At 39.1% G+C, this 19,356-nt stretch overlaps 1 protein-coding gene across 1 annotated transcript in view; it reads left to right on the top strand.

The window, feature by feature from the left end:
• POC1B (POC1 centriolar protein B) overlaps positions 1-19,356 on the top strand; it is a 96,260-nt gene that overhangs the window by 25,990 nt on the left and 50,914 nt on the right. Inside the window, exons 4-5 of the mRNA XM_069095065.1 lie at positions 17,908-18,015; positions 18,144-18,259. Of these exons, the coding sequence (XP_068951166.1) occupies positions 17,908-18,015; positions 18,144-18,259 (224 nt within the window). The remainder of the gene's footprint in view (positions 1-17,907; positions 18,016-18,143; positions 18,260-19,356) is intronic.

Here is a 19,356-nt window from a genome sequence, read left to right as displayed (position 1 = left end):
GACAGATAGGTAGGTAGATAATGACAGACAAAATAGATGTAGAGATGGTAGAAGTAGATAGATAAATGTAGAGATAGATGGATGGATGAATAGATAGAGACAGAAGGGTAGATAAAGCATGTATTAAGCCCTTACTATGCCAGGCACCATGCTAAATGCTGAGAAAACAAATACAAGCAAAAAAGAAACTCTCTACCCTCAAGGGTACATTTTTATGAGAGAAGATGAGACAGCAAAAGGTGCTAGAAAGTGGTGGGGATGGGGGTGGGGCGGAGGTGTAGCCCAAGGCACATGAAAAAGTTCAGAGAATAAGTAATAGAACTGGGAGAGAAATGAGCATGACTTGACCCAGGCACTTCCTGAAAAGGCAGTCCTAGGCAGGCACTCACCTACCAATCAGAGGAAGGGCCTTAGGAGTCAGGGCATCTTCAGAGTGAGAAGGCTGCTGGCTCTGAAGTGGAAAGGTCTGAAGAGTCAGGAGCAGAGGTGGGGGAGAAGTGAATTTACTGAAGCAAAGTATTCCTTAAATACAAGCAAATAAGTACATCCAAATAAAGGAGTCAAGAATTGCTGGAACAATGTAAATATTTTAAAATTGGCAAAATAAAGGTAATGAAAGGAAATTACTAAGCAAAGAGGCTACTTGAGACTTGTTTTTAAAAACTAAAAGTGGAGAATCAAGATAGAGTCACGTACATGCCACAGAGTCCCCAACTTATTAAAAGGGACAATAAAAGGTTAAATTTATTCTTATTGTTTTAATTTTATTACCATAGCAAAAAGTCCCAGAAGCCTTGTGTCCCACCTGTGACATGGAAGTGACATCACTCTAAACAAATTCTAAATGAACTGTCCTTTCCCCTACACAATGAGTTACCCCTAGTCCCAAATTGGACCTGATTAGAGAGATTTACAAAGAAGGGACTTGCCAGCACCACTGCCTTCCCTTTGCTCTCAGGATGTGGAAGGAGGCCATTTTAGAGCAGGGAACTCTGAAGAGTAGCCCTTTGAGGCTGACATTTTGACATTTGTACAATTGATTTTAATAATGATCATCCTTTATTTGACACTAGTCCCAGAGCTGAATATGGATGTCTTGATACAAACCAAATTTATTCTGTACTATATACAATGTCGATGCCCTTTAAATGTAAAATAAGGTTACTAACTATTCTGTCAGCTTAGCCTGGCTTAAACTCTCCTTTCTGTTCTTGGAATGGAATTTATGGAAATACTTTGAAGATAGGCCATCTCTACAGAAGTTAATGAATAAGCCTTCTGTACGTGTGGCCTTCCTTCTTAACAATGCCTTCAAATTCAGTGCAGTTTATTTTCGAGTTTCTTAATTGTAGAATTTTTTTTTAATAAAAGGTAAGTTAACTTGCATTGTAACACTTATTATGGAGGCTTATAACAACATTTTTTTAGGTTGCATAGTTTGCATTTACTTGATTTTATCAATTATATTGTTTTGAGTCAGAAATTTGATTCACTAAATATTAGGTGCCTTCTGTGCTCTAGGGACTGGGGATACAAAGAAAATAAAACGGTCTCTGCCTTCAGGGAGCTTACATTCTGTTAGGGAGATATAACACACAAAAATAAATGTAGTATGAAAAAATTGAATGGGGAGGGAGCACTAACAGATGGGAGGGTCAGCAGAAGCTTCATGGAAGAGGCCCTAAACTGGACCTTGAAGGAACATCCAGTTTCTGAGAGGCAGAGATGAAGAGGAAGCCCAAAAAACAGTCTCTGACTGCATAGAGGTGGCCAGTGGACAAATGAATCCAGTGAATGGCTGGTAACTCAGTGTGGCTGGAACACAGAGTTCATCAAGGGTCATGCTAGGGCATAAAGCTAGAAAGAGAGATGGCAACCATGTCATGAAGGGCCCTAAACGGCAGACTAAGGAGACTTATTTTATTCTCTAGGCAGTGAGGAGCAATTTTGAGCAGGGATGGCACCTGATTTGCCTTGGGCAATAGGTAGATGGTTTTTACAGCTGTAAGGAGATGGAGGGAAGGTGGGAGAGACTCTTGGCTTGAAGGTCCACTCTGTTGGATCTTTCTGCCTTTTTACCACCTGCCTTCCCCCCAGAGTAAAAAGAAAAGCCACCCACTGCTGAAATGCTACGTGCTTGGTGAGCTGAGCTAGTGCTTCCTATTGGATGGCCAAGGAGGAGGCTGTGACAGTCATCCTTATAAAGACTATCTAAATGTGATGAGGACCAGTCTAGGGGTGGTAGCACTTGAGGGGAGAGAAGGAGCTGGATGTGACAGATGCTGTGGAAGTAGAATTGTCAAGACTTGGCACCTGATCTAGTGTGGGAAGGGAAGGAGATCTCAGAAAGAATTAAGGATGGCTCTGAGGTTATGAACCTGGGTGACTGGAAGGATGGCATTGTCCTTGACCTAAATAGGGCAGTTTTGACAAGGGGCAGGCTCAGGAGGAAAGAGAATGAGTTCTGTTTTAGATGTATTCGATTTGAAGTTTCTGTGAGATACCCAAGAGTCAATTGACCTGTGACTTAAGTTCAAGAGAAAGATTAAGTATAGACATGCATAATTGGGAATCAATTTCTTTTTTTTAATTAATTTTTTAAAATTAATTTGTTTACTTTTAGTTTACAGGATTCAATTGCACAATTCCTTGAGTTTCACATTTTGTCTCCCTTCCTCCCCTCCCCCTCATGGCGGCATATAGTCAAGTATAGGATCTGTAAATACTTTCACATGATACATTAGTCAGGTTATAAAGACGAATTGTATCAGATGGAATGAAAAATGGTAAAGAGGACATAAAACCAAACAATAAAGGGAAAAAGATTGGGTATTTTGCTTCCATCTGGATATAAACTCAGTTCTTTCTAGTTCTTTGTCTGGATGCACACATTTCTCTCCATCATGAGTCTTTTGGGATTGACTTATATTACTGCATTGCTGAGAAGAGTCCAGTCTGTCAAAGTTGGTCATCACACATACATTGTATCTGTAATTGTGTACAAATTTCTCCTGGTTCTACTCTTCTCACTCAGCATCAGTTCATATAAGCCTCTCCAGGTAAATATGAAGTCCATCTGCTCCTCGTTTCTTATAGCACAATAGTATTCCATAACATGCATATACCACAAGTTGTTCAGCCATTCCCCAATTGATGGGCACCCCCTTAATTCCCAATTCTTTGCCACCACAAAAAGAGCTGCCATAAACATATGGGTCTTCCTCCCACTTCTATGATCTCTTTGGGATATAACCCTAGGAGTGGTATTGCTGGGTCAAAGGATATGAAATTGTTTATAGCCTTTTGGGAATAATTTTGGGAATCACTTTCATAAAGTGTTGAGCTATCCAAAAGATTGTTTGTAGAGAGAGAAGAGAAGAAGTCTCAGGGCAGATCTGGGGAGAATCTGGGCAGGAGATTGATTGATGATGAGCTAGCTAATAAAAAAACCTATTAGCAGTCTGACTGGTAGGAGGAAAACCAGGAGAGGACAATGTGGCTGAAACAGAACTTTGACTCCACACATAGGGATTGTCAATTACCATTATCTTTCTCACCTATTTTTCCCCCAGCACTCAGCACAGTGCCTCGTACACAGTAAACACTTAACAAATGCTTATTGACTTTATTTTTAAAACCTAAATATTTTGTTTGTTACCTTGAACTTTATCTTACTAGACTAGTTTATAAAAGACTATCCAAATTCTTTATTTGATCCCAAATTTTCCTAATGTAATAGAACTGGAAGGATCTTTAGAAATTCTCTTGTCCAAGCTTCTCCTAGCTATAATTATTATCCTAGATAATAAGCTTTCAACTTTCCACTGTGCTGCTGATCTTATCATCTGTGAAATTCTGTTTTGTGGCCTTCCATAAATTCTCTCTTGGGAGATGTACTCAATGGTCTTAAGCCCTTCTGCTGAGAGTGTTAATATTTTGTGGACGATTGTTATTGCCCATTCTTGTCCCTAAGCACCCATCCCCTTTTCTGGGTATTTTGTTGATATCTTTGAAGTCTTCTCTTACATCCAAATACTATTGGTAATATGCTGTAGTTTGACTTACACTTACCATGTATTTTCCAATTGCCTTTTGAATTACCTATTTAATGGAACCATTGTGTCTCACAATTCTTAGCCACATGGCCTCATACCAGCAGGATATCGGATTTTGCAACAGCAAGAAGCTTGGATTCATTAAAAAACTCTGTGCAGTTTCTCAGATCAGTCTAATGTTCTCCCCTTATTTGCTTGTGGTCCTAATTTGTAGTATGTGCATACACACGCACATAGTCCCAAAAGTCTTAGTGCAATTTAAAGCTTTAAAAAAAAACCCACTAAGACTTTTGGTACACCATGTGTGTGCTGACGGAATGACTCAGTGGGCAGCTCCTCCCACTCTCTTATGTTTTCTGGGCCCTGCGGGTTTTTCATCATTTCTGCTTCTGCAGTGCGGATGGTTAGGCAGATCTCTTAAGGAGACTTTGTCATGTTCCAGAGTTCAATGAAATGATCACAATAAAAAGGAGCCCTTAGAGAGCCTCATCGTCACCAGGTCATCCCTCTCCCATTCAGTCTCAGCACAGGACATCCTCATCATCAGTGAACAGCTTAGGTGAGCACATCTCACTAAGTACACCTTTGCTTGATGCTAATTTGTCAGCTGACTAGTGAACAAAGTGTTCTCCACGATGGCATCACAGGTCGAATTCTGAGTGACTTTCACATGTGGGAGACATCTTGTTTGGGGGGAGCCATTAAGACTATATTTTATTTTATCTTCTCGAGATGATTGTTGAAATCAACAAACAAATGCTACACTGAGTTCTATTCCCTGCATCTCTCAGTGTGGGAACTATAAAGATACAATCCACTGTGAAAACTGCTCATTTCTGTCTCACATTTTTATCATGGATACTCTTGATGCATGCAGAGAACATTCTCATAAAAATATTTTAAAGATGAGAAAGTAAGCAAAAGAGGTGGTCATGGTCATCTGCTTGTTGCCATTTGGTTTTTATAAAAGTACTGTTTATGCTCTTTTCCAGTCTTTTAAAATCATCTTCTCTTTGAAATACATTGAAACATAATCCCCATGAGCCTTTAAAATGATTTTAGCTCTAGCACAGATTTTTTTTTTTCTGTGTGTATCTGGTTAGGTTCCATTTCTCTTTACTACAAATGACTTTGGGAAGACCTTTCATTGATGTATTCTCCCAAAGTACATTGGCTCTTGAAATGGTAGAGTCCAAATGTGATGGTGGTAGTTGTTGAAAATAAATCACCGTAGGAATGTCAGCATTCTCCTTGAGTTCATGTTTGTTTGTTATATTCCTCCAATTTCATTTACAAAAGCCCAGGATGATTTAGCTTATCTGGGCTCATGCAGGTTCATTTTCTCCAGCGTTTTTCACTATTTTGTGAGATGACTGCTCATGACCTCCCATCCTCTTCCCCCTCCATAATGTTTCACAAACTAGTTTCTATTCTAAACTGGTGGTATTCTTGTTGCTGTGGCTGATCATTTGGCAGGGAGATCCAGGGTTTCCTCCTGGAAGTGGTTTCTGAGCTCCAGAGCCATCATAGAGTGAGGCAGATTGGGTACTTGCCTGAGGTGTGCAAAACTGGAGAGTGCCCAAAACAGCCTTAAAATACGCATCTACTCTAACAAGCCAACATGTACCACCCACCATTAGGTTAGTTGCCATCATTTTCTCTTTTTGCCTCGAATGCAGAATTAGCTGATTTGGTGCTGAGGGCCCCCTTTCACCTCCTTCTGCCGAATGTTTGGGGCCAATTCAACTTCTACGATGTGGTCATTTTCATGTCTGAGCATGTTTTTTTCTTCCAGTTTTCCAGAGCTTACGATGTTTAAACAGGGAAGGGTTTAAGGGTTTGTATTTGCACAAATTGTTTCTTGCCCGTAAGTGCCCCTTCCTCCAACTTAGTGTTGACTTTGACCTTTACACTCACAATGAGTCAGAGAGCTGAAAGCTGAATCTGCCGTGACTCCCACATTAGTGACCTGTCATTTTCTCCCTACTCAGATATATAGTCACTTTCATTTTTTATCATGAACTTGCTTGGGCAAGTCACTTACTCCTCAGAATCTCCTAATAAATAACACATGTAACTGCCCATATCACGTCGGTGTGAGGAGCGCACTTTGCAAGTCTGAAAGCACTGTATATCAGCCTGGTTTATTATTATCAATGAGCACCATCAATATTAGAATTATGAATGAGAATTACTAACCATAACTGATTATCATTCATTCTTCTTTTAAAACAAAGGAGAAAAGAGATCTGAAGGAGAGAGGAATCCTGGCCTGAGTCAGGAAGTCCAGTGGTAGATAGGAAGCATCCTGAGTTTGTGTTCCAAGAAACAATGGCATTTGTCCACAGGTACCATCAGTTCCTTCGTTTTTCAGTCATGTCCAGCTCTTTGTGACCCCATTTGGGGTTTTCTTGGCTGAGATACTAGGATGGTTTGCCATTTCATTCTCCAGCTCATTTTACAGATGAGGAAACTGAGGCAAAGAGGGTAAAGTGACTTGTCCAGGGTCACACAACTGGTGTCTAAGGTTGGTGCCCACCTAGCTGTCCTTAATAATTATAATAATAGCTAGCATGTATATAGTTCTTTAATGTTTGCAAAGCACCTTACAAATATCCCATTTAATCCTCACAATCAACCTGGGAGGTAGGTGCTATTCTTATCTTCATTTTATAGATGAGGAAACTGAGGCAGAAAGAAGTTAAATGATCTGCCCAGGGCCACGCATCTAGCAAGTGTCTGAGGCAGGATTTGAACTCTGGTCTTGCCGACCTCAGGTCCAGCGCTCTGGCTCCTGTACCACCTTGCTCCTACCAGGTGAGAGGTTATCCAGGAAAGCTCTGAGAGGAAGAGAAGAGTGCCTGTGTTTGGTAACTCCCTGATGAGGCTTTACTGTCCTGGAGTCCATGGACCCAACCTGAGGAAGGATCTTCTAAGAACTGTTGGACAGGAGGCCTGCTTCTCTATTCTGATGATTCTTTCCGACCCAAGCAAACCCGGCCCAAGGGATCAAAGTAGTCTCCTTAATGATTATGAAGTCCTGGGAGAGAAACTAAAGCTTCAGGGCATGGGTTCAGGGTGAAAGGATCCCATCCTGCCCCTGCTGCAGGCTTGGGCATCAGCAGAGAGAGGCCACGTTGGCAACCAATTCACTCTGCAAAAACGGGGTCTGGGGACAAAGTGTGCACGTCTTTTTTTTTTTTTAATTTGGAGGCCGTTGGGATTAAGTGATTTACCAGGGTCACCAGGCTAGTAATTGTATGAGGTCAGATTTGAATTTGAGGCCTCTCCACTCCAGGGCCAGTGCTCTGTGCACTATGGTGCCACCTAGTGGCCCTATTCTGACCCACCAACTTTCACCAAGTGAAAGCTAAGAATGTCAGGAGACTCCTGGCCAGAGATGGGGCCTGCTGAGCACAGTCTGGTAAAAAGACATTTACCCAGAGACTTAAAAACCCATCAAAAGGGCTTTAAAAACCACCTACAGGTATGGACCAGGCTAGATAGGATAGCTAGAGTGCAGGAGAAAGGGTAGCTTTGCAAGGACTAGTTTACCTGTTAGATCTATGGAGAAGGGAAGAATTTATGACCAAATGAGAGATAGAGAACATTATGAAATACAAAATGGATGATCCTGATTACATTAAATTAAAATGTTTTTACTCACACAAAACCAGTGCAACCAAGATTAGAAGGAAAGCAGAAAGCTGGGGAACAATTTTTACAGTTAGTGTTTTTGATAAAAGGCCTCATTTCTCAAATATATAGAGAACTTAATTGAATTTATAAGAATATAAGGCATTCCCCAGTTGATAAATGGTCAAAGGATACAAACAGTTTTCAGATGAAGAGATTAAAACTTTCTAATAGTCATATAAAAATGCTCTAAATCACTATTGGTTAGAGAAATGCAAATTAAAACAACTCTGAGATACCACCTCACACCTATCAGATTAGCTAATATGACAGAAAAGGAAAATGATAAATGTTGGAGAAGATGTAGGAAAATTGGAACCCTAAAGCATTTGTTGGTGGAGTTGTGAACTGATCCAACCATTTTGGAGAGCAGTTTGGCCCAAAGGACTATAAAACTGCATACACTTTCACCCAGCAATGGCACTACTAGGTCTGTATCCCAAAGAGATCATAAAAAAGGGGAAAGAACCTATATATACAAAAATATTTATAGTAGCTCTTTTTTTGTGGTGGCCAAGAATTGGAAATGGAGGGGATGCCCTTCAATTGGGGAATGACTGAACAAGGTGTGGTATATGAATGCAGTAGAATACTATTATTGTTCTATGAGAAACAATGAGCAGGTGGATTTCAGAAAAACCTGGAAAGACTTACATGAACTGATACTGAGTGAATGAGAAGAACCAGGAGAACATTATAAACAGTAACAGCGATACTATGTGATGATCAACTACAATTGATTTAGCCCTTCTCAGCAATACAATGATCTGAGACAATTCCAAAAGACTCCTGATGGAAAGTGCTATCCACGTCTAAAGAAAGAGCTATGGAGTCTGAATGCAGAACAAAGGATACTATTTTCACTTTTGTCTTTTCTTTATTATGATTTTTCCCTCTTGTTCTGGTTCTTTCACAATATGACTAATGTGGAAATATGTTTAACATGATTGTACATGTATAACCTATATCAGATTGCTTGAGATGGGAGGGAGAGAAAAAAATTTGGAACACAGTATCTTACAAAAATGAATGTTGAAAACAATCTTTACATGTAATTGGGGGAAAAAATAAAATACTGTTAAATGTTTAAAAAAGAGAGAGTAACTCTAGAGGAGCATAGACTTTTACCAGAGACAGCCCAAGAATGGAGCTAGTTATCAAGCCATAGCCTTAGCTGTCTATACAAATGCACTGTGTGGATCCTAGGATCACAGATTTGGATCTGGAAGAGACTTCAGATAATAGCCAGCATTTACATAGCCCTTTAAGGTCTGCAAAGTACTTTACAAATATCCCATTTGTTCCTTACAATATTCCTCAGAGGGAGATGTTATTATTTTCCTCATTTTTCAGATGAAGAAACAGAGACGGGTAGAGACTTGCCCAGGATCACACAGCTAGTAAGTGTCTGAAGCAAGATTTGAATTGAGGAATTTCAACCTTGCCACCTAACTACCTCAAAGATTCTTTTATTTTGTGAATGAGGAAACTGAGCAGTTTAGAGGTTAAAATCTTTTTTTTTTAAAGCAATTGGGGTTAAGCAACTTGCTCAAGGTTACACGGCCAGTTATTTCTGGGTGTGGTGCTAAGTATCTGAACCCAGATTTTATCCCCAGGTCATCCCGACACTGGAGCCAGTGCTCTTACTTGCTGAGCCATCTAGCTGCCCCTAGAGGCTAAAATCTTTACCCAAGGTCACAGAGCTAACAAGTATCTAAAGTGTTCCTGACTGAAATCCAGCCCTCTCTCACTCTATCCAGTCTGTCACACTGGAAACCCAGGAGGCACACTAGAGACCCGAATGCAAAGAGACAAGCTGGTACCATCAGTGGTGCCAGTGAGACTTGGTGAGTGGGTCTAGAAGTATCTACCATACCTTATTTAGAAGTCATCTTTTAGATGAGGGTTGTGGACTCATCTATTACAGTGAATAACAGCAGGTGTAAAGCTAGCTATATAGGATGCTAGATCTAGAGTGAAGTCATCAAGTCCCTTCTTCATTTTACAGATGAGGAAAATGAGGCACAAAGAAGTCAGGTCACTTGTCCAAGGTCACATGGAGAGTAAACAATAGTGGACTGATTCCAAATTCAGAGGACATCTGGTTTCAAATCCTACTTCTAGCCACTGCATCGTGTTGCTTGTAATATTTAGGTAAAAACATCCACCTCACAGATAAAAAACAAAGCAAGGCTAGACAATTCATATGAAAAAGGTCTGGGAATTTTAGTGAACTTTGAGCACCATGTAACACAGCAGCAATATTCAGAGAGGCATTGTTCCCAGGACCAGGGAGCCAATGATAACATTAGTCAGCCCTGCTTAGGCCCCCTCTGGATGGAACGTTTTTAGGAAGGACCCTGATAAACAGAGGAGGGCAACCAGGATGGTCGTAGAATGATGTATTTAAAACTGGAAGGAAACTTAAAGATCCTGGGATCGTAGATTAAGAGCTTGGATGAACATTGGGAGTCATCTGGTCCAAACCCTTCTTTTTACAAATGAGAAAATAGAGACACAAAGAGATCAGTGTCTTGTCCAAGGCCATACAGTAGGCAAGAGGCAGAGTCAAGGTTTGAATGCCCTTCCCTGACTCCAAATCTAGCCCGCTTCCCATTGCTCCATGTTTCTTTGAGACATAGGAGCATTATTTGAAGGAACTTGGGATGGTTAGCCTAGAGAAGAAGCATCTTGAGGGTAAACATGAGAGTTTCCTTCAAATATTTGAAGGGCTGTTCTGTAGAAGAGAGAATGGCTAATAGCCAACTATAGCCAGACTGAGGAAGTTCCCAGTTGACTATATACCTTACCCCAGACCTACCATATCTAAATTCAATCCTGGGCATGACATTTGAGGGAAGTAATTGGCAAATGTGAACACAATAAGAGGAGGGAGACTAAGAAGACAAAGAGACTGGAAGCTGTGCCTTATACCTCTTGAGAACTGGTTGAAGGAATGGGGATATTTTGCCTTGAGAAGACTAGTGTAATCCTGATAATTGCATTCATGAAACTGAAAATCTTATTTGGCTCCAGAGGCAGCTAATAGACAGAGGACCAGTCCTGGAATCAGGAAGACCTGAGTTCAAATATAGCCTCAGACACTAGCTGTGTGACCTTAGGCAAGTTATTTAACCTCTATTTGTCTCAACTTCCACTTCTATAAAATGGAGATAATAACAGCATTTACCTTTCAGGGTTGTTGTAAGGATCAAATGAGATAATTGTGAGGCACTTAGTACAATGACTGGCAAAGGGTAAGTCTCATAAAATAGTTAGTTATTGTTATTCATAGTGGTAATAGTAATAATAATGATAATAAATATTTATGATTGAATTGAATTAAGCTACACAACAACCAAGAGAAGTTCTTAGTAGTTAACTGGTCAGCCAGAGCAGTGTCTAAAGGTCTTACTAGGCTCCCATCGAGCCTTTTTCCCCCTCTACCAAAGGCTCTTTGTTATTTTGTATTATTTTAAATAATTACACCCAAACAATTTGCATCTCTAGTCCACCATCTCTTTTTCAAGTTGTGGAAAGTATTATTTGCCTTTGATCTTTTGGATTTATTTTTGTTCATGTCATAAATCATTGCTCTTAAGTCTTTCAACGTTGTTTTCCTTTATAGTGTCATAGATTATATAAATTGTTTTCTTGATTCTGCTTTTACTCTGCATCAGTTCATACAAGTCTTCTCAGGCTTCTCAGAATCCATTCATTTCATCGTTTCTAATGGCATAAAATACTTCATTGTGTTCATATACCATAATTTGCTTGGCTATTCCCCCCAGTTGATAGGTATTCCTTTTGTTTCCATTTCTTTGGTACTGCAAAAAATGCTGCCACAAATATTTTTATACAAATGGTTTCTTTCTTTCTTTGATCTCTTTGGGGTATGAGACTTTGGGGGTATAGTCTTTAATTGTTTTCTGGAATGGTTGGACCAATTAACAATAATTCCAGTAATGGATTAGTGTGCTTTCCTTCTCATAACCCCTTGAAAAATGACTACTTTCTTGTCATCTTATCTTTGCAAATCTGATTCATGTTAGGTAAAACTTCAGAACTGTTTTAATTTGCATTTCACTTATGAGTGATTTGGAGCCTTTTAAAAAATAGAGCTTCCTATTTCTATCTTTGAGGAATTGACCTTGTTCTTATAGATTTCCTCTTGGATATTAGATTTTTATGAGAAAAGTTTGATACAAAGAATTCTTCCCTGATAAATTATTCCCTTGCACTGATTTTGTGCAAAACCTTGTTCAGTTTTATATAATCAAAATTGTCTATTATATCTCCTGTAATTCTTTTTATCCTCTGGTCAAGAACTCTTCCCCTTGCCATGGTTATGAAACTGTTCTTCACTGTTCCTTTTATTTGTTTGTTATATGACCTTTTATGTCTAGGTCATGTATCTGTTTGAAGCTGACCTTGGTATATGGTTTGAAGTGTTTGACTATACTGATTTTATTGCAGACCATTAGTCAGTTTGCATGGCACAATTGGTCAAAGAGTGAGTCATTACCCTCATAGCAAATGGGTCTTTGGATATATTGAGCACTATACTATTAAATCTTTTTGCCTCTGCCTTTTGTGTACCTAATTGGTACCACTAATCAACTTTCAATTTTTTAACCAATACTAAATATTTTTTAATGATTACTGCTTTTTAGTGTAATGTAAAATCTGGTCTTGCTAACCTCCCTTGTTTCCCTTTTCTTTCCATTATTTCCCTTGAGATTCTTCACCATGTGTTTATTACTTTAGATGAATTTTTATATTTTTTCTAGTTCTGTAAATTAATCCTTTGGTGATTTGATTAACATGGCACTGACTCTTTTTGTTATTATTTTTATGGTTCAATTATGAACAATTAATATCTCCCCAGTTACTTAGGTTTGTCTTTATAGAAATAAAGTCTTATTTTGTATGTGTGGTCATATTAATATAATACTTACTTTGGCATGTGGACTCCTATTTTATAAATTCTGTAGTTATTTTGAATGGAATTTCCCTTTTTAGCTCCTCCTGTTGGGTTTTGTTGGAAAGATATAAAAATATGGGTGATTTATATGTGTTTGTTTTATATCCTCCCACTTTGTTGACGTTATCATTTCATTTAATTTTTAGTGGAATGTCCAGGATATTTTAAGTAAATCATTCTGTCATCTGCAAAAATCAGCATTTCATTTCTCCTTGAACTGTGCTTATTCCATCAAATTATTCATTTTTCTTATTATAGCTAGCAGTTGGACAAATATATGGACTAACAGTGGTGACAATGGACATTGTTGCTTTACCCCTGTTCTTATGGGAAAGGCCTTGCATTTTTCCATTACAGATAATACTAACTTTTGGTTTTAGATAGAAATGATATCTTGTATTAAGAAATAGCACATTGATTCTCATCCTTACTGTTTTTAACATAAACAAGTGGTGTATTTCATCAAAAGTCTTTTTCTGAATCTTTTGATAAAATCAGTATGATTTTCATTGTTTTTGTTGTTAATATCATCAGTTATATTTATTGTTTTCCTAATATTGAATCAACCCTGTATTTTGGGTACAAATCTGACGTGGTTACAGTATATAACCTTTTGGCTATGCTGTTATAGTCTTTTTGCTAACATCTTTTCCCATTATTTTTGCATATATAGTCATTAGAAATACTGGTCTATAGTTTGTTTTTTTTTCCCCTACTTTATCTCTCCCTGGTTCAGATATCGGGACCATATTTGTCTCACAAAAGGAGTTTGATAGGATTCTTACTTACTTTTCCCATTTTTGCAAATAATTTAGGTAATATTGGAATTAGTTTTATTTTAATATTTAATAGAATTCAATCATAAATTCACCTTGTACATTTTTTCCCCTTGAAACTGTCTTTAGTTTTGTCAGCATATAGTTGGGCAAAATAGTTTCTAATTTCCTTTATTTCCTCTTGATTTGTTGTGAGGTTTGGTTTTTTTTTTTATCTTTCATTTATTTATTTCTACTTTTCAACATTCATTTCCACAAGATTTTGAGTTACAAATTTTCTCCCCAATCTTTCCCCTAATCCCCACCCCAAGATAGCAAGCGAACTGAGTACCCCTTCCCCAATCTGCTCTCTCTTATATTCTGCCCCATGTCCCCCCATAACTTTCTAGTAGGGCAAGATGGATTTCTTTTTTTTGTTTGTTTTTGTTTTTTTGTTTCTTGCCTTTTGGAGGGCAGTTGGGGTTAAGTAACTTGCCCAAGGTTACACGGCTAGTTGCAAGATGGATTTCTTTTTTTTTTTTAAAGCAATCAGGGTTAAGTAACTTGCTCAAGGTTACATGGCCAGTTATTTCTGGGTGTGGTGCTGAGTATCTGAGCCCAGATTTGATCCAGGTCATCCTGACAAGAGCTGGTGCTCTTACTCGCTGTGCTACCTGGCCGCCCCTCAAGATGGATTTCTATACCCCAGTGCCTGTATATCTTATTTCCCAGTTGCATGAAAAAAAATTTTTTTTAACATTTGTTTTTAAAAGTTTGAGTTCCAGATTCTTTCCTTTCTTCCCTCCTCACCCACCCCCACTGGGAAGACAAGCAATTCAATATAGGTTGTACATATGTAGTTATGTAAAACGTTTCCATGGTAGTTATATTGTGAAAGATTAACTGTATTTCCCTCCATCGTATCCTGCCCCCCCCCACTTATTCTATTTCCTACTTTGAACCTGTTCCTTTTCAAAAGTGTGGCTTCTAACTACCCTCTCCCCCAGTCTACCCTCCCTTCTATCATCCCCCCTCTTATTCCCTTACCCCCTACTTTCCTGTAGGGTAAGATACGCAATTGAGTGTGTCTGTTATTCCCTCCTTAAGCCAAATTCAATGAGAGTAAGGTTGCCCTTACTCTTTTACCTTCCTGCTCTTCTCTTCCATTGTAACAGTTTTCTCTTGCCTCTTTTATATGAGATAATTTACCCTATTCTATCTCTCCCTTTCTCCTCCTGTTATATTCCTCTCTTACCTCTTAATTTTTATTTTTCAGATGTCGTCCCTTCCTATTCAACTGATCCTGTGCCTTCTGTCTATGTATACATACACATACATATACACACACTCACATATATATTAATACATACATATACCCTCCTATACATACATATATGCATGTATACATATATATATACACACATACATGTTCCCTTCAACTATCCTCATACTGAGAAAAGTCTCATGAATTACAATTATCATTTTTCCATGTAGGAATGTAAATAGTTCAACTTTAATAAGTTCCTTATGATTTCTTTTTCCTTTTTACCTTCTCATACTTCTCTTGCTTCTTGTATTTGAAAGTCAAATTTTCTGTTCAGCTCTGGCTTTTTCTGTTTTTTTTTTTCAAGAATACTTGAAAGTTGGGGAGGCTAAGTGATGTAGTGAATAGGGCACAGGTCCTGGAGTCAGGAGGACCTGAGTTCAAATCTGGCCTCAGACACTTAATACTTACTAGCCGTGTGACCTTGGGTGAGTCACTTAACTCCAATTGCCCTGCAATTGGAAATCCCCCTCCAAAAGGCAAAAAAAAAAATACTTGAAATTCAAGTTTCATTTCATTGAATGACCATATTTAGTTATTCTTGGTTTTAATCCTAGCTCCTTTGACCTCTGGAATATCATATTCCAAGCCCTTTGATCCCTTAATGTAGAAGCTGCTAGATCTTGTGTTATCCTGATCGTGTTTCCACAATACTCAAATTGTTTTTTCCTGAATGCTTGTAATATTTTCTCCTTGACCTGGGAACTCTGGAATTTGGCTATGATATTCCTAGGAGTTTTCTTTTGGGGATCTTTTTCAAGAGGCAGTTCTTTGTGAATTCTTTCAATTTCCATTTTGCCCTCTGGTTCTAGAGTATCAGGGCAGTTTTACTTGAGAATTTCTTGAAAGATAATTTCTAGACTCTTTTTTTAATCATGGCTTTCATGTAGTCCAATAATTTTTAAATGATCTCTCCTGGATCTATTTTCCAGGTCAGTGGTTTTTTCAATGAGATATTTCACATTGCCTTCTATTTTTTTCATTTGTGGATCTGTTTTATAGTATCTTGATTTCTCATAAAGTCATTAGCTTTCATTTACTCCAATCTAATTTTGAAGGAATTATTCTCTTCAGTGAGTTTTTGAAATTCCTTTTCCACCTGGGAAATTCCACATTTTAAGGCATTCTTCTCCTCATTGGCTTTTTAGATCTCTTTTGCCATTTGAGTTAGTTTATTTTTTAAGGTGTTCTTTTCTTCAGTATTTTTTGGGTCTCCTTTAGAAGGCTGTTGATTCGCTTTTCATGATTTATTCTCATTTCTCTTCCTAATTTTCTTCTACTTCTCTTACTTGATTTTCAAAATCCTTCTTGAGCTCCTCCATGGCCTGTAACCAGTTCATATTTTTCTTGGAAGCTTTTGATGCAGGAGTTTTGACTTTGTTGTCTTTCCATGTTTTGATCCTTTTTGTCCCCAAAAAAGGATTCTATGGTCTGGCTGTGCTTCCTCTGCTTGCTCATCTTGCCAGCTAGTTACTTGACTTTTGAGTTCTTTGCCATGGTAGAACTCTGCTTCCAGAGTGGAGAGAGCTGTGTCCCAAATCACTGGGGTTTTCGCAAATGTTGTCAGAGGTCTGAAGAGGATGCCCTCTCTACAGCCACCATTAGCTCTGGCACTCTGGTGTTCCTCACCCCAGGACCACCACCTAAGACTGTGACCCAAATCCAAGCAGGTCAAAGCAAGAGCGATTATCCTCTGAATGGTTGCTTGGTCCCCCTAAGATCTATAGGCCAGGAGCTCCGGAGGCAGCCATGAGGCAGCAGCTGCAGCCGCTGCACCTCTGTCACCTCTCTTCCCATGGGCAGGGGTTGGACTGTGCTCTTCTTTCACCCAGTTCCAACAGAGTTCCCCACTGACCTTTTACTTTCTCTTTGGCATTTATGGGTTGAGAAGTCTGGAAACCACCACAGCTGCTGGTGATTCACTCTCCTGAAGTCTGCTCTGGCTTGCCTGTGCCGCTGGTTGGGACCGCCTGAGCTCTGGGCCTGTGCAGCTCACACGGAACTGTGCTAGGCTCCCAGCTGGAGTGATAGACCCTTCCTGTCAGCCTGCCAGGCTGGCTTCAGCGGGAGATTTGTTTCTCTCTGTCCCTTTGTGCGTTCTACAGCTCTAAAATTTGTTGAGAGTCATATTTTACAGGTATTGGAGGTGGTTGGAGTAGGAGCTCACGTAAGTTCCTGCTTTTACTCCACCATCTTGGCTCCACCCCTGAGTTTTTTTCATCATTTATATTGGCAGTTTGATTTTCCTATCTTTTAAAAATTCAAATTAGCTAAAGGTTTATTTATTTTTATTTGTTCAAAAAAACATCTCGTAAGTTTATTGATCAATGAAAAGGGTTTTTAAAAATAATTTCATCCATCTCACATTTAATGCAAACGGATAAGTAGAGCCTATATAAGATTGCAAGCCGTCTTGGGGTGGGGAAGGGGAGAAAAATTAAAACTCAATATCTTATGGAAGTGAATGCTAAAAACTAAAAATAATTAATTTTTAAAAGAAAAGAAAGGTCAATTGAGATTTTAAAAATTCATTTATCACTTATTAATAGACTTTCTATTTCATGGTTAATTGTATTTTCTTTTTTTTTTTTAAGCAATTGGGGTTAAGTAACTTGCTCAAGGTTACACGGCCAGTTATTTCTGGGTGTGGTGCTGAGTATCTGAGCCCGGATTTGATCCAGGTCATCCCGACACTGGAGCCGGTGTTCTTACTCGCTGAGCCACCTGGCCACCCCTAAGCAATTGGGGTTAAGTAACTTGCTCAAGGTTACACGGCCAGGTGTTTCTGGGTGGGTGCCAAGTGTCTGAGCCTGGGATTCGATCTCCAGGTCTTCTCAACACTGGAGCCGGTGCTCTTACTCGCTGTGCTACCTGGCCGCCCCTGTATTTTCTTATTAGTTGCTTTTCAGGGTTTTTTGCTCATTTCATTTCCAATTTATTTCTCTGTTCCTTCCTCCTTCTGTCGATGAAAGTGTTGTTTAAATGTATGCATTTTCTCCTGAGGACTCTCTTTAGTGCTTTCTCAGGGATACATGATTTATTTTATCAAAAGTACCACCTGCTTGCTAGAACCTGTCTTCTTGTGCTTTCCAGATTTTCAGCTGATGGACGACTAATAGTATCATGTAGTGAGGATAAGACTGTTAAAATCTGGGATACAACAAATAAACTCTGCATCAATAGCTTTACAGACTCTGAAGGGTAAGTCAGGCCATTCTGGCACATTTGGGTGCTTGTGCTTTGTTAAAGAAGTCTTTAGTCATCTGTTATTGCAATCTTTGACTTAATGAACATGACAGTGCCTGACATCTATTCATTTTTCCTGATAGGTTTGCGAACTTTGTGTCTTTTAACCCCAGTGGTACGTGCATAGCTTCAGCAGGTTCTGATCATACAGTGAAACTCTGGGATATAAGAGTAAACAAGTTACTTCAGAATTACCAAGGTGACAATTTCTAAAGCATAGCACATCAAGTCTTTCTAGAATCCCCCTTAAGCCTCCGAACCTCTCTGTGGCCTAGCCTGGTCATTTTCATGAGTCTCCAAAGTGGTACCAGCCTGCCTTTGTACTGGTCTGAGAAAGTCCACAGGCTTTAGATAATTACTTTCTTTACAGTATCCCAGGGATGTAAACAAAGAGCCATTTCTGTTGATTTCCTTTTTCAGGTAACTAAGTGACCATTGAAATGACTATTTTCTTTCACTTTTTAACTGGCCAGCACAGATTACGTATCCTTATTCCTATTATCTATTATGAATAGACTTTAAAAAAAAAGTTTCTAAGGGGTTAGGAAAGGATTTCTGTTGCTCTGGCTCCATCTGTAACTGATAAGATGAGGTAGGTGCCAAGGTTGGGAAACTTGGGAGGCCTAGAAAATGGAGGAAGGGTAATCCCCTCCACTGTAAACAGACCCCCTGCCACAAGATCCCAGGTTGTAAGTTTACTACAGGTGAGCTCCAGAAACCCAGGATTCACACCTGAATGAATGAAAGGCATTCATTAAAGACTTACTCTGTGCCAAGCACTGTGCTAGGCCCTGGACATGTAAATACAGAATTGTCTTTGTGCTTCCCCTATTGTCTAATACAAGGCTTTTCCCCCATAGTAGGTACTTAATAAATGGTTATTGGCTGGCTGAATGAGCGCCATTCTTTGGCAATACTACAAAGTCTGCTTACTAAACAGCATATGGAACCTTATAGAACATAACCTCCTATGATGATTTCAGTCTGAATTTCAGGCGGAAATCTATTGATTTTTTTTTTCATTTTACATCGAGTATACTTTTCCCTTTCTTTTTTTTCTTTGGTGGTTCTTTTTTGTCTTTTTTGGAGAGGGGAAGGCAGGGCAATTGGGGTTAAGTGACTTGCCCAAGGTCACACAAGCTGTTAAGTGTTGTGTCTGAGGTCAGATTTGAACTCTGGTCCTCCTGACTCCAGGACTGGCACTCTATTCCCTGCACCACCTAGCCACCCCTATTTTTCCATTTCTTAAGGACAATTCTTTTCTACCACTTACTGTGTTTGATACCTTCCCTTTCT

Source organism: Petaurus breviceps, unplaced genomic scaffold, assembly GCF_028583685.1.
Source record: "Petaurus breviceps papuanus isolate PSGF00001 unplaced genomic scaffold, PetGlider_PUasm1.0 225, whole genome shotgun sequence".
Classification (NCBI taxonomy): Eukaryota; Metazoa; Chordata; class Mammalia; order Diprotodontia; family Petauridae; genus Petaurus; species Petaurus breviceps.
This window is presented reverse-complemented; position numbering and strand designations above follow the sequence as displayed.